This window comes from Haliotis asinina, chromosome 2 (genome assembly GCF_037392515.1).
Source record: "Haliotis asinina isolate JCU_RB_2024 chromosome 2, JCU_Hal_asi_v2, whole genome shotgun sequence".
Lineage (NCBI taxonomy): Eukaryota > Metazoa > Mollusca > Gastropoda > Lepetellida > Haliotidae > Haliotis > Haliotis asinina.
The window spans coordinates 2,426,330-2,439,970 of NC_090281.1; the positions used below are offsets into that span (position 1 = coordinate 2,426,330).

A 13,641-nucleotide genomic window follows, 5' to 3' on the forward strand; every position below is an offset into this window, starting at 1 on the left:
ATGATTTGAATGACGTCACCACTGTTGATGACACAACAAAACAATTGTTTACGTGTCAATACGCGGTGAATAGTCTTTCAGTTTCCAGGAATCTAATACCATTTAATCATGTTTTTCAACCAATCAGATTACAGAACACAGTAACTTTTGGTTTACAATGTATATTATATGTCATGAATAAGTGATGACTGCGTTTTAATTACGTTTGATTTTTTGGTTGCATGTGACCTTTAAGAACTTAGGCAGTGACACATTGTGATGGTATACTATATAAAGCGCTGAAAAACACATCAGTGTTATGTTCCGAATTCTGCTGTGAAAGTGATGTGTTAATTGACTATCAATTACAAGTAAATGAACTGCTATAGGGTATGAAGTTGTGATTTCAAAACATCCAGGTTGCTGAGATTGTGCTGATGTGTTTAGTGACTATCAATTAGGAGTAATACTGAACTTCTATAAAAATTTTATGAATAAATAAAATGCTGCTGTATTATTTCTTTCCAAGTTGTTTCATGGTAATCCATTTTGTATCAAACCATCTCTCTCTATGATTGGTCAAATAGAACACGTGACCAATTTCAATGGTGGCCTCCACACATATTACTGGTTTCGCTATAATTCGTAATTCTAAAAGTAAGTTTGATTCTTTTTGATTCTATCAGTCGCCATTTTAACATTCCCATAGATTCCCGTCTTCAAACTTGATGTGTTATGGCAGCAACTGAGAGGCAAGGATGTGTATAGTTAACGAATGAAAGGTTTAGTCGCTGTGTACAATTTAATGCAGCAAAAAGCGCAAAAATAAAACCTGCGCGATATATAAAATGTTTACAGTATGTGACTGTGACCTACCTCTAGTACAATGTGACCCATCTCTAGTACTATATGACCCTGACCTACCTCTAGTGCTATGTGACCCATCTCTAGTACTATGTGACCTTCACCTACCTCTAGTACAATGTGACCCATCTCTAGTACTATGTGACTGTGACCTACCTCTAGTACAATGTGACCCATCTCTAGTACTATGTGACTGTGACCTACCTCTAGTGCTATGTGACCCATCTCTAGTACTATGTGACCTTGACCTACCTCTAGTACAATGTGACCCATCTCTAGTACTATGTGACTGTGACCTACCTCTAGTACAATGTGACCCATCTCTAGTACTATGTGACCTTGACCTACCTCTAGTACAATGTGACCCATCTCTAGTACTATGTGACTGTGACCTACCTCTAGTACAATGTGACCCATCTCTAGTACTATGTGACTGTGACCTACCTCTAGTACTATGTGACCCATCTCTAGTACTATGTGACTGTGACCAACTTCTAGTACTATGTGACCCATCTCTAGTACTATGTGACCCTGACCTACCTCTAGTTCTATGTGACCCATCTCTAGTACTATGTGACTGTGACCTACCTCTAGTGCTATGTGACCCATCTCTAGTACTATGTGACTGTGACCTACCTCAAGTACTATGTGACCAATCGCTAGTACTATGTGACTGTGACCTACCTCTAGTGCTATGTGACCCATCTCTAGTACTATGTGACTGTGACCTACCTCTAGTGCTATGTGACCCATGTCTAGTACTATGTAATCCTGACCTACCCCTAGTTCTATGTGACCCATCTCTAGTACTATGTGACTGTGACCTACCTCTAGTACAATGTGACCCATCTCTAGTACTATGTGACCCTGACCTACCTCTAGTTCTATGTGACCCATCTCTAGTACTATGTGACTGTGACCTACCTCTAGTTCTATGTGACCCATCTCTAGTACTATGTGACCCTGACCTACCTCTAGTGCTATGTGACCCATCTCTAGTACTATGTGACTGTGACCTACCTGTAGTACAATGTGACCCATCTCTAGTACTATGTGACCCTGACCTACCTCAAGTACTATGTGACCAATCTCTAGTACTATGTGACTGTGACCTACCTCTAGTGCTATGTGACCAATCGCTAGTACTATGTGACTGTGACCTACCTCAAGTACTATGTGATCAATCGCTAGTAGTATGTGACTGTGACCTACCTCTAGTACAATGTGACCCATCTCTAGTACTATGTGACCCTGACCTACCTCTCGTTCTATGTGACCCATCTCTAGTACTATGTGACCCTGACCTACCTCAAGTTCTATGTGACCAATCGCTAGTACTATGTGACCCTGACCTACCTCAAGTTCTATGTGACCAATCGCTAGTACTATGTGACCCTGACCTTCCTCAAGTTCTATGTGACCAATCGCTAGTACTATGTGACTGTGACCTACCTCTAGTACTATGTGACCCATCTCTAGTACTATGTGACTGTGACCTACCTCTAGTACTATGTGACCCATCTCTAGTACTATGTGACCCTGACCTACCTCTAGTGCTATGTGACCCATCTCTAGTACTATGTGACTGTGACCTACCTCTAGTACAATGTGACCCATCTCTAGTACTATGTGACTGTGACCTACCTCTAGTACTATGTGACCCATCTCTAGTACTATGTGACTGTGACCAACTTCTAGTACTATGTGACCCATCTCTAGTACTATGTGACCCTGACCTACCTCTAGTTCTATGTGACCCATCTCTAGTACTATGTGACTGTGACCTACCTCTAGTGCTATGTGACCCATCTCTAGTACTATGTGACTGTGACCTACCTCAAGTACTATGTGACCAATCGCTAGTACTATGTGACTGTGACCTACCTCTAGTGCTATGTGACCCATCTCTAGTACTATGTGACTGTGACCTACCTCTAGTGCTATGTGACCCATGTCTAGTACTATGTAATCCTGACCTACCCCTAGTTCTATGTGACCCATCTCTAGTACTATGTGACTGTGACCTACCTCTAGTACAATGTGACCCATCTCTAGTACTATGTGACCCTGACCTACCTCTAGTTCTATGTGACCCATCTCTAGTACTATGTGACTGTGACCTACCTCTAGTTCTATGTGACCCATCTCTAGTACTATGTGACCCTGACCTACCTCTAGTGCTATGTGACCCATCTCTAGTACTATGTGACTGTGACCTACCTCTAGTGCAATGTGACCCATCTCTAGTACTATGTGACTGTGACCTACCTCTAGTACTATGTGACCAATCTCTAGTACTATGTGACTCTGACCTACCTCTAGTTCTATGTGACCCATCTCTAGTACTATGTGACTGTGACCTACCTCTAGTGCTATGTGACCCATCTCTAGTACTATGTGACTGTGACCTACCTGTAGTACAATGTGACCCATCTCTAGTACTATGTGACTGTGACCTACCTCAAGTACTATGTGACCAATCGCTAGTACTATGTGACCCTGACCTACCTCAAGTACTATGTGACCAATCTCTAGTACTATGTGACTGTGACCTACCTCTAGTGCTATGTGACCAATCGCTAGTACTATGTGACTGTGACCTACCTCAAGTACTATGTGATCAATCGCTAGTAGTATGTGACTGTGACCTACCTCTAGTACAATGTGACCCATCTCTAGTACTATGTGACCCTGACCTACCTCTCGTTCTATGTGACCCATCTCTAGTACTATGTGACCCTGACCTACCTCAAGTTCTATGTGACCAATCGCTAGTACTATGTGACTGTGACCTACCTCAAGTTCTATGTGACCAATCGCTAGTACTATGTGACTGTGACCTACCTCTAGTACTATGTGACCCATCTCTAGTACTATGTGACTGTGACCTACCTCTAGTGCTATGTGACCCATCTCTAGTACTATGTGACCCTGACCTACCTCTAGTACTATGTGACCCATCTCTAGTACTATGTGACTGTGACCAACTTCTAGTACTATGTGACCCATCTCTAGTACTATGTGACCCTGACCTACTTCAAGTTCTATGTGACCAATCGCTAGTACTATCTGACCGTGACCTACCTCTAGTACTATGTGACCCATCTCTAGTACTATGTGACTGTGACGTACCTCTAGTACTATGTGACCCATCTCTAGTACTATGTGACCCATCTCTAGTACTATGTGACTGTGACCTACCTCTAGTGCTATGTGACCCATCTCTAGTACTATGTGACTGTGACCTACCTCTAGTACTATGTGACCCATCTCTAGTACTATGTGACTGTGACCAACTTCTAGTACTATGTGACCCATCTCTAGTACTATGTGACTGTGACCTACCTCTAGCACTATATGACTCTATCACCCACACCTCTAGTACTATGTGACCTTGACCTACCTCTAGTACTATATGACTATCACCCACACCTCTAGTACTATGTGACCTTGACCTACCTCTAGTACTATATGACTCTATCACCCACACCTCTAGTACTATGTGAACCTGACCCATCTCTAGTACTATATGACATTGTCAACCAACTCAAGTACTGGACTAACCTGTAGTGCTGCATCCTTGTCAGCCAACAGCGCCTCCAGATGTTTCACAGCTCTCCGCTTGTCCTCCATGACCCTTGCTTGGCCGTCCACTGCCGCCTGACAACACGTCATTCAGTGAGCGAGTAACTGACCACATTAGCAATATTGCAGCAAGATCATGGCAGGGGACATCAGAAATGGGCTTTACACATTGTACTCATAAGGGGTATCGAACCAAGTTCTTCATAGTTATGAGCCTTTGTTCTAACCACTAGCTTACTCCACACCATGGCATCGGACCATCACAAGACGTCTTCTGCTAAGGACAAGACAACAAGGGCATGTTTTGGCCTAATCAAGTAGCTGATTACATATAATCCCCTGAGGACTGACCGATGCTAAATGAAAGGATTCAAAGTAAACATAACTCTCGTACAGTCTAAGTAAACTTAGTCTCAGTACTTTTCGTTACACTCCACCACTGAGTCTAACAAAACCTTATGGGGGGTCGCGTCAGGTAAACTTTGAGATTGACCAATCAGAACATGCCTTACCAAATCGCAAAAGTGCACATTCGCACATACCTTTTGAACTTTTTATCTCGAAAATGTTCGTACCCGAACGATTCCCAATGCTATTTAGCGTACACTCGCTTCCGGGTGATGCACATGGCGTACGTACAACAATGACAACGGCGAGTAAACAGTCGCTGAAAATGGTGTTTTTGGCAATATTCAAGGACGTCACAATTGCGGAAATATTACCTTATGGTAACCATGTCAACAGAAACCTCAAAGCGTATATACTGCAGGTTAAATAACTGTGTTATATGTGGATTTTTGTTTGTGGAGATGATCTGTGTCCGTGACCTGAGTATTTTGAAAGTCCCTCTGATCCCTAAATAGTAGCCGTTGTCTGATTGGTTAAATCTATTTAACCATCTCGTGTTTGACTGGACGGTCATTGGTGGCTCAAAGGTTACCTGATGCAAACTTCTACTAGGTTTTGTTAGACTCAGTGGTGGAGTGTAACGAAATACACTGAGACGAAGCTAACTTAGACTGAAGTCTGGCAGATATCTGACATATCTGTAAGGGGCATCTACCTACCTCAAGTTCCTGCTGTGCTGTCCTGAGTTGTCCTGTCAACTGTCGGACATAACTGTCTGTGTCCCCTGTCTCCCCATCAAGTGCCTGCAACCACATCAACATTATCACCACTGTGTACTTCACACGCACATACAAACCTGAAGTGTGCTTCTTACTATATATTAGGTCATCTCTTGTTTTCCCACAATAACTGCATTTTAGGTTTTACTTTTTGTTATAATGGATGGGAGATCAAAGATTTACTCCTTGCAACCAAAGTGACCACAATATATATCACTCATTGTCAAAAATCCTTAGTAATAACACGTTGTTACCATGAGTTCCTCAATCACATTTGAAGAGTTTTAGGTGTCTTGCCAATAAAATGATCACTGTTCTGAATAGGTATCTATGTTGTGAAATCCCCACTGAACACTATTCCAGTTACGAGAAGTCAGCCTGTAAATAATGCAGTTTGAAGTGATTGATACATTCACAACAATCCACCCCATGGATTTGGTTGGGCTTGTTGTTTTATGCTGCTCTCAGCTATATTTCAGCTATACAGCGGCAGTCTACACAACCTAGTGATCAACAGCATGATCATCAGTCTACCAAACAGGGATATGATGTCATCTAGTCAGTGAACTGACACTGTTAGTCACCTCCAACAAGCCTGGATTACTGAAGACCACTTCACAGCTGGACAATCACAGGTTCCACACCATGGGAGAACAATGACAAACTAGCATTCATAAATCAATAAATAACCAAGAAATCCACAACCTGCTATTTACGTTCAGCCAAGTTTGCTGGGCAAAACCACAAATTGGAACTGCAACATCTCCAAACACCAAACTCACCTGCAGGGCGTCTTCTGCTGCCTTGAGCTGGCGTTTGGTATCCTCCAATTCTGTGTCATGTCCTGCCAACTTCTGCTTCAGGTTCCTCAACTCCTGGTTCTTTTCTGCCAAGGCTTTGTGCAGGTCACCCACACCAACCTACAACACAACAAGACTGTCACAACACTGCAGCCACAACCGTGTCTGATGTCCATCACTGACATGGAATCCAATGTGGTACCATGGACAGATTGGACCTCATCATACTGAAGAGATCTGAGACAAGGTATTTGGTGTTGCTGTGTTTACTGCTCTACATAAAGGCAGTGAGGAAATGACTGGTGCCTTGGTGTCAGAACACAGTGTCTGAGTGGCGTGTCAACCATAAACTGTTGCATGGCGTCTCAGTATTGAGGCTGGTGCAAGGAGTCATGCACATCATTATTTAAGCATGACAATCTTCAACTTAAACGTTAGACTCAATTGTGACCCCATGTCCATAACATTGACTGTACCCTTCCATGACACACAATCTGACCCTCTAACCCTAGATGTTATTGCTCTTTTTGAAACCCCAAACTGCCATCAAATAATGTCATTCAGCATGAATGTGAAGGGTGTTTGTCATGAGCAGTGTTATTAGTTACATATGTACAGGGTCCCAAGAATCAAATATGAACTGACAGACCCTCCTCACTTCCCCAAAACCAATCTTCTATGATGTACCTGGCCGTCCTGAGACAGCAGTCCGACATACTCCTGCAGCTGCTTGTCCTTGTCCTTTAATCTGTCCTCCAGGACCTTCAGCAAGTCTCCCTTCATCTTCACCTCATTCTGAGCATCATCCAACACACGCTGCAACAGTAAGTACAGCAGGTGATATCAGTAGATCTATCCCTCATCTGTCCTTCAATGATTATTTCATCCGTGAGCATGTAGTGGTTCTCTGTCCCTCATTAGGTCCCTTGTTCAGAATAAAACCACAGCTGCTGAAGAAATATCAAGATGGATTTGTCCCACCTAAAATCTCACCTTGTAGTGCTGTGCCTGTCCGTCCAGTCTGTCCTGAGCCTGGTCTCTCTCTTGTTGCAGCTGCTCTTGGAGAGTCTGAAACATTCCCATTCACTTAGCTTGAGCTGTCTGGCACATGAAGATTAGCTATACTATTTCATGAAGTACACCCCCATCACTCCCCAACTCACTCTTTGTCCAGTCTCTATCCTCCTCTAACTCTCCCTTCCTCTCTGACCACCCATTGTTGTTTCTCTCCACCTACCCATCCTTCACTCATCCAGTCCAAATATGCCTCTCAAGCAAGTCCAAACTCTTTATATTACCCAAGTTGAACAGACAGCAGCACCGCCAGTCCTCATATATTTAAACCTCACCTCGAGGGACTTTTCACTCTGTCGGAGGGCATTCTCTGCCTTGCTCAGCAAGTCCTTGAAGTTGCCAAGCTCACCATCTTTCTTTCCCAGAGCTCGCATCAGATTCTACAAGCAAAAACACAGGTAGTTCAACCGCAGATGGACCATCAAAAAATCAGGACAATGTGCACATGTGCCTGATTGCTTCCACTAGCCGCTATACTTCAGCTGTATGAGAGCAGCACGGAAGTAGTGTCTTCATTATGTGTCCCTGCACTACAAGGATAGACAAGGTTAACCATGCAAGATACACTGATGGATAATATATCAAACTTGCATTGTACATGCACACTGACACAAACACTAACTTCATCTGTATTCAACTTCATACCTAACCAAACTTCAAACTTCTCAGTATCACCTCCCACCAGATACAAGATGTGGAGCCAAACTATTTAGTGATACTTTCGGGAAGAAATGAATAGCACTGATAGAAAGGAATAGCGCTGATAATAGTGATGATAGAAAGGAATAGTGCTGATAGAAAGGAATAGTGCTGATAGAAAGGAATAGCAATGGTAATAGTGATGGTAGAAAGGAATAGCAATGATAGAAAGGAATAGCGCTGATAATAGTGCTGATAGAAAGGAAGAGCGATGATAGAAAGGAATAGTGCTGATAGAAAGGAATAGTGCTGATAGAAAGGAATAGTGCTGATAGAAAGGAATGGTGCTGAGAAGAGCGATGATAGAAAGGATTAGTGCTAATAGAAAGGAATAGCGATGACAGAAAGGAATAGCGCTGATAATAGCGATGATAGAAAGGAATAGTGCTGATAGAAAGGAATAGCAATGATAGAAAGGAATAGTGATGATAGAAAGGAATAGCGATGATAGAAAGAAATAGCACTGATAATAGTGCAGATAGAAAGGAATAGTGCTGATGGAAGGGAATAGCAATGATAGAAAGGAATAGTGCTGACAGAAATGAATAGCGCTGGTAATAGCAATGATAGAAAGGAATAGCGATGATAGAAAGGAATAGTGCTGATAGAAAGGAATAGCGATGATAGAAAGGAATAGTGCTGATAGAAAGGAATAGCGCTGATAATAGCCATGACAGAAAGGAATAGAGCTGATAAAAGCGATGATAGAAAGGAATAGCGATGATAGGTAGGAATAGCTCTAATAATAGCAATGATAGAAAGGAATAGTGCTGACAGAAAGGAACAGTGCTGATAATAGCGATGATAGAAAGGAATAGTACTAACAGAAAGGAATAGCGCTGATAATAGCGATGATAGAAAGGAATAGCACTGATAATACCGATGATAGAAAGGAATAGCGATGATAATAGCGGTGATAGAAAGGAATAGCGATGATAAAAAGGAATAGCGCTGATAATAGCGCTGACAGAAAGAAATAGCGCTGATAATAGTGATGATAGAAAGGAATAGCGATGATAATAGCGATGATAATTTTAAAAGATGCTAAATGATGAACATAGACATTTGTCTTGGTTACATCTCCTTGTTTTATTCTGGACCACAATGTTTCAGGGCTTGTTCTAGCCCCATCATCAGGTAGAACGGACATGTAAGGCTTAACTGTTAACTCTAAACAGAAACAATGTTTCGGGTCTTAGTCTAGCCCCATCATCAAGTAGAACAGACATGTAAGGCTTAACTGTTAACTCTAAACAGAAACAACGTTTCGGGTCTTAGTTTAGCCCCATCATCAGGTAGAACGGCCATGTAAGGCTTAACTGTTAACTCTAAACAGAAACAACGTTTCGGGTCTTAGTCTAGCCCCATCATCAGGTAGAACAGACATGTAAGGCTTAGCTGTTAACTCTAAATGGAAACAACGTTTCACTCACTGGTATTGTATGTGTTTCATCCTAACATAATAAACCTCCTATATTCTATCTTAGTATGATATATTATCTGTACTCCCACTTGGTGTGGAGATTGATCTCCTGCAACAAGTTATACCTCAAGCTGGAGTTCATTTTCTCGTAGAGTCTGCTCAAGCCGGGCTATTTTAGCATCAGCGCCGTCCATGTCTGTATGAAAGGTCTCCTCAGCCTGGTCAGTAGCGACACACAAAACACTCAACACAAGTCAACACAACCAAAGTTAGTCAACACAACCAACAGCAATATATACATAATACACACTGACTGTTGTACTGACCATGAGACAACTACAGGAAGGGAAGACAACTGCAAGAATATTGGACATATACTGATAATACAGGGGGTAATCTGACCTTGCATGTCATGGAAATATTAGATGGGGTTCATTTGTGATATTACAGAAGGATAGTAAGATGGTAGCAAGTTTCAAAATATTGCTTGTCATGTTCATCATGGTAAGTACAACATTGCCTCAAGTCATATACCATGACCATGAAATAATCCTGAGCAAACACTGTCTACTTTATCTATATTTTAACATAAAATATTTATTCATGCTAAATGACAAATGAAAATTAATGAAGGAATCTCAACATCTTCACAACAAAATATGAATCCACTGAATAATGATAAAACATAAGCCATGCATCAACCTCTCTTCAAACAGTCAAACACTGCAAACAAGTATGTAGAAGTTACCTCCCTTTGTCAGTTTATACATTGAGGTTATTGCATATATATGTGTGTGTCATTGTAGTCATACAGAGGTTACCTCCCTTACCTGGTGTCTTGCCATCCTGGCTTCATGCAGTTCTGCTCGGAGTTTCTCCAAGTCCTCCTCTGATTTCAACAGGTGCTCTTCCAGGGAGGCCGACTACAACACAAAACAAAGGTTGGACCATATGACATACAGGTGTGCACCTCAACAGATGCTCCTCCAGGGTGCTGGAATACAACACAAGACAAGAGTTGGAACATATGACATACAGGTGTGCACCTCAACAGATGCTCCTCCAGGGTGCTGGAATACAACACAAGACAAGAGTTGGAACATATGACATACAGGTGTGCACCTCAACAGATGCTCCTCCAGGGTGCTGGAATACAACACGAGACAAGAGTTGGAACATTCAACATATAGCTGTACACATCTTATCAACTACAACCAATATATCCCGCCTTGCCCCTCACCTCCTTGTTCTTGTCGTGTAGGGCAACCACCAGACCCTGTATGGTCTTGTCCCTCTTGAGACTGTTCTCTTCAAGACGGCTGACGTCTTGCTCAAGAGGCCGGAGCTTATTTTCCAGGTCCTGGCACAAAGAAAGGTCTCAATCATACGTTATGTCATAAAGATAAACCAGTGATTGACATCGCTTCTAAAACATCTATGATGAGACTTGAAAATCTACATAATGTGAGAGAGTAACATATTAAAGCAATGACCTCTCCCCCAAACACTGTCCATAGAAATAACCTCACCTTATTTTTCTCTTCTTTATCTCTCAAAGCATCTTCAAGTTTCTGAAAAATGAACTGTACTGTTAGCATCCAAGGTTTTCATAACCTACCCAGGTCAGCATACAGCATACCTGGGAACCAACCCCCATGGTGATCTACCCGTACAGGGGTATGAACCAGAGAATGAAACAAGGCCAGTCTGACTACCTGAGACAAGACTTTTGATGGAAGGTTAAAATTTACAGTTAGTCAGCTTGATGGTCTGGTAAAACTTTTACATAACATGTTCCATACTTCTGATTAAAAAATAAGATAAACCTTTGAGTATATATATGCATTTTCAGCTGCTGAAAAAGTCATATGACAGTTGTATCAAAGTTTTTATAAAATACTGTACAATAAATATGAAAGTCTTTTTATTCATGCACAGCCCGTCACCACGTGGAGTCACCTCTCTGCTACACATGGCAGTCAACCAGGTAAGCATCCAAGCCCGTATCATCATTACTTCTGCTAAATAAATCAGTGAACAAATTTGAGGGGAGGCGGGTAGCCTCACCCCAAGGACGATATTCTTCAAAGAATTGGAAACTTCTACAGGTTTATATAATTCTTTTTCATAAAGATCACCCTTGGGGTACATATATGCATTAACTCATACCAGGGATCCACATAATTTTTCAACATCAGGAGTACATCTTAATTTTTCAATACAGGAGTACTGGAAAATACTAAGAGTACATTCAGTGTACTGAATGAAATTTAATGTAGTATCAGTAGCCTCGTGTTTTGTTTCAGTATATGCGCAACATTGCTGCTGTTGTGTAAACATATCAATGAACAATTAAAACAATCCTTTCTTGTTTGTGTTGTCATGGTTTTGTTACAAAACTGTTTATTCAAAATGTTACAATGGTGAGGTCACCTCTGAGGTCTGCTACATCTTCATCTCAGTCCTGAAATCCAAGTTAAACTAGTGTAAATAGCTTCTCCCCCCATCATCATGATCTATACTTTGCAGCAATCGGAACCAGCATATGAATGTTCCATTCATTGTTAAAGCCTCAGCGACACTGAACAAATTCAACTGTAATACCAAAACTTCTCAGTAATCCCCGAACTTTCATTTGATTGTCATGATTTTAGATTGCTTTGAGCTCTGGCTTTGTAGTGCAAGGACAGTCTTCTGGTTCTTCTATTCTTTGTTCGCTTCCAAAATTTGATTGCGTATCTCACATCAGTCACTTCGAAAGCTTGGCCTTCCATGCTTATTTTCATAAGCATGTTTAGTTTGTTAGTTTTGAGTGAAAATCAATGTTTAGATCTGATTCTGTTTTGAGTGCTAAAGGAGGTCTCACATTTGACACTTGTCAGACAGAGACAATGCTATTTCACAGATCTTACTGGTGTTGGGGAGGAGATCACAATGTAAGGTAATGGTTCTTCTACACAGTTCTCTGCAAGAAAGGCTCTTACAGGTGCCTTGCAACATTCTCTTGAACATAGGCCATTCTTTCTTCACCAGTTTGTAATGGGGGAAACACCTGTTACTCTAGGTACATCAGTGCCTTCATCGATGACCTCTGTACTTTCACCACAGAAACTAACCAGCTCCACTATTGCTTGATCAGCCAATTCCACATTAAAGGAGGATGGCTCCAAGACTTTACCAAAGGTATACAGGAGATCAGTTGTTTCTGTCATTCTTGTTTCAATGCTCTCACACAGATTATCCACATATTTGTGCATCATAGATTTTAGTTCAGATTCCTTGTTTCCACTCATTTGTTTCAGCTCAGCTCCCTTCAGAGAATTGTTTTCCCCCAGTGACTCTTTCACTTCAGAGTAAAAATCACAAACTTTGACAAGTTCTTTAACAGCAGTAACACATCCACCCACCCATCAGAGGTGTATTACCTCACTGAGCACCAGGTCTTCTTTTGTAGCTGACAACTGAACACATCATAGACATATGCTGAAAGCAAAGCTGTTGGAGCATCACTGAACATGTATGCAGGGACTTTGCAGTATCATTTGATTCTCCTAGCTGAGACAGAGCCACAGCAAATGATGGATGGGAATAGTACACAGCTTTTACAGTCACTCTGACATTCAGCCATATCAATGTGTGTGGCTCTTTGATTTTTAGGTCTGGGTCATCAAGAACAGCTTGAATATTTCCTAGGGTTGCAGTTCTCATGGCTGAGTTACTACTGAAAAACCAATAAAGGGTATTAAATCTGGATTTCAAAGTTTCTAGGGGTGTCAGTTCCTTTACTGAATCCATGCAAGTAAGACTCAGTCGATGGGCTTGACACTGACTGTGCACTAAATATGGAGAAAATTTGGATTTTATATGAACACCTACGCCTGTATTCTTCCCCATCATGACAGCTGTTAGTATAGATTCAGTTCTCTCAGTGACTTTTCAATTTCTCTTGTAATAGTGTGAGCTTGTCCATCATTGTACATTTTCCAGGTATTCAGTTCTAGGAATACCATCACCAGCAAAACGAATGCAAATTATCAGACATTTGACTTCTTCACTCATGTCAAAAGTTCTTTTGTGAGAATAGTTGCAA

The 13,641-nt window shown here is 41.5% G+C and overlaps 1 protein-coding gene across 2 annotated transcripts in view; it reads right to left on the bottom strand.

Annotated features, from left to right (window-relative positions):
* Nucleotides 1–13,641, bottom strand: part of LOC137273120 (myomegalin-like) — a 129,337-nt gene that overhangs the window by 35,880 nt on the left and 79,816 nt on the right. For both annotated transcript variants that reach the window (XM_067805582.1, XM_067805580.1), the window contains 10 exons: nucleotides 11,081–11,122; nucleotides 10,792–10,911; nucleotides 10,382–10,474; nucleotides 9,677–9,769; nucleotides 7,705–7,809; nucleotides 7,349–7,423; nucleotides 7,043–7,171; nucleotides 6,338–6,475; nucleotides 5,496–5,579; nucleotides 4,408–4,503 (listed from right to left, as the gene is read on the bottom strand). In XM_067805582.1, the coding sequence (XP_067661683.1) occupies nucleotides 4,408–4,503; nucleotides 5,496–5,579; nucleotides 6,338–6,475; nucleotides 7,043–7,171; nucleotides 7,349–7,423; nucleotides 7,705–7,809; nucleotides 9,677–9,769; nucleotides 10,382–10,474; nucleotides 10,792–10,911; nucleotides 11,081–11,122 (975 nt within the window). The remainder of the gene's footprint in view (nucleotides 1–4,407; nucleotides 4,504–5,495; nucleotides 5,580–6,337; nucleotides 6,476–7,042; nucleotides 7,172–7,348; nucleotides 7,424–7,704; nucleotides 7,810–9,676; nucleotides 9,770–10,381; nucleotides 10,475–10,791; nucleotides 10,912–11,080; nucleotides 11,123–13,641) is intronic.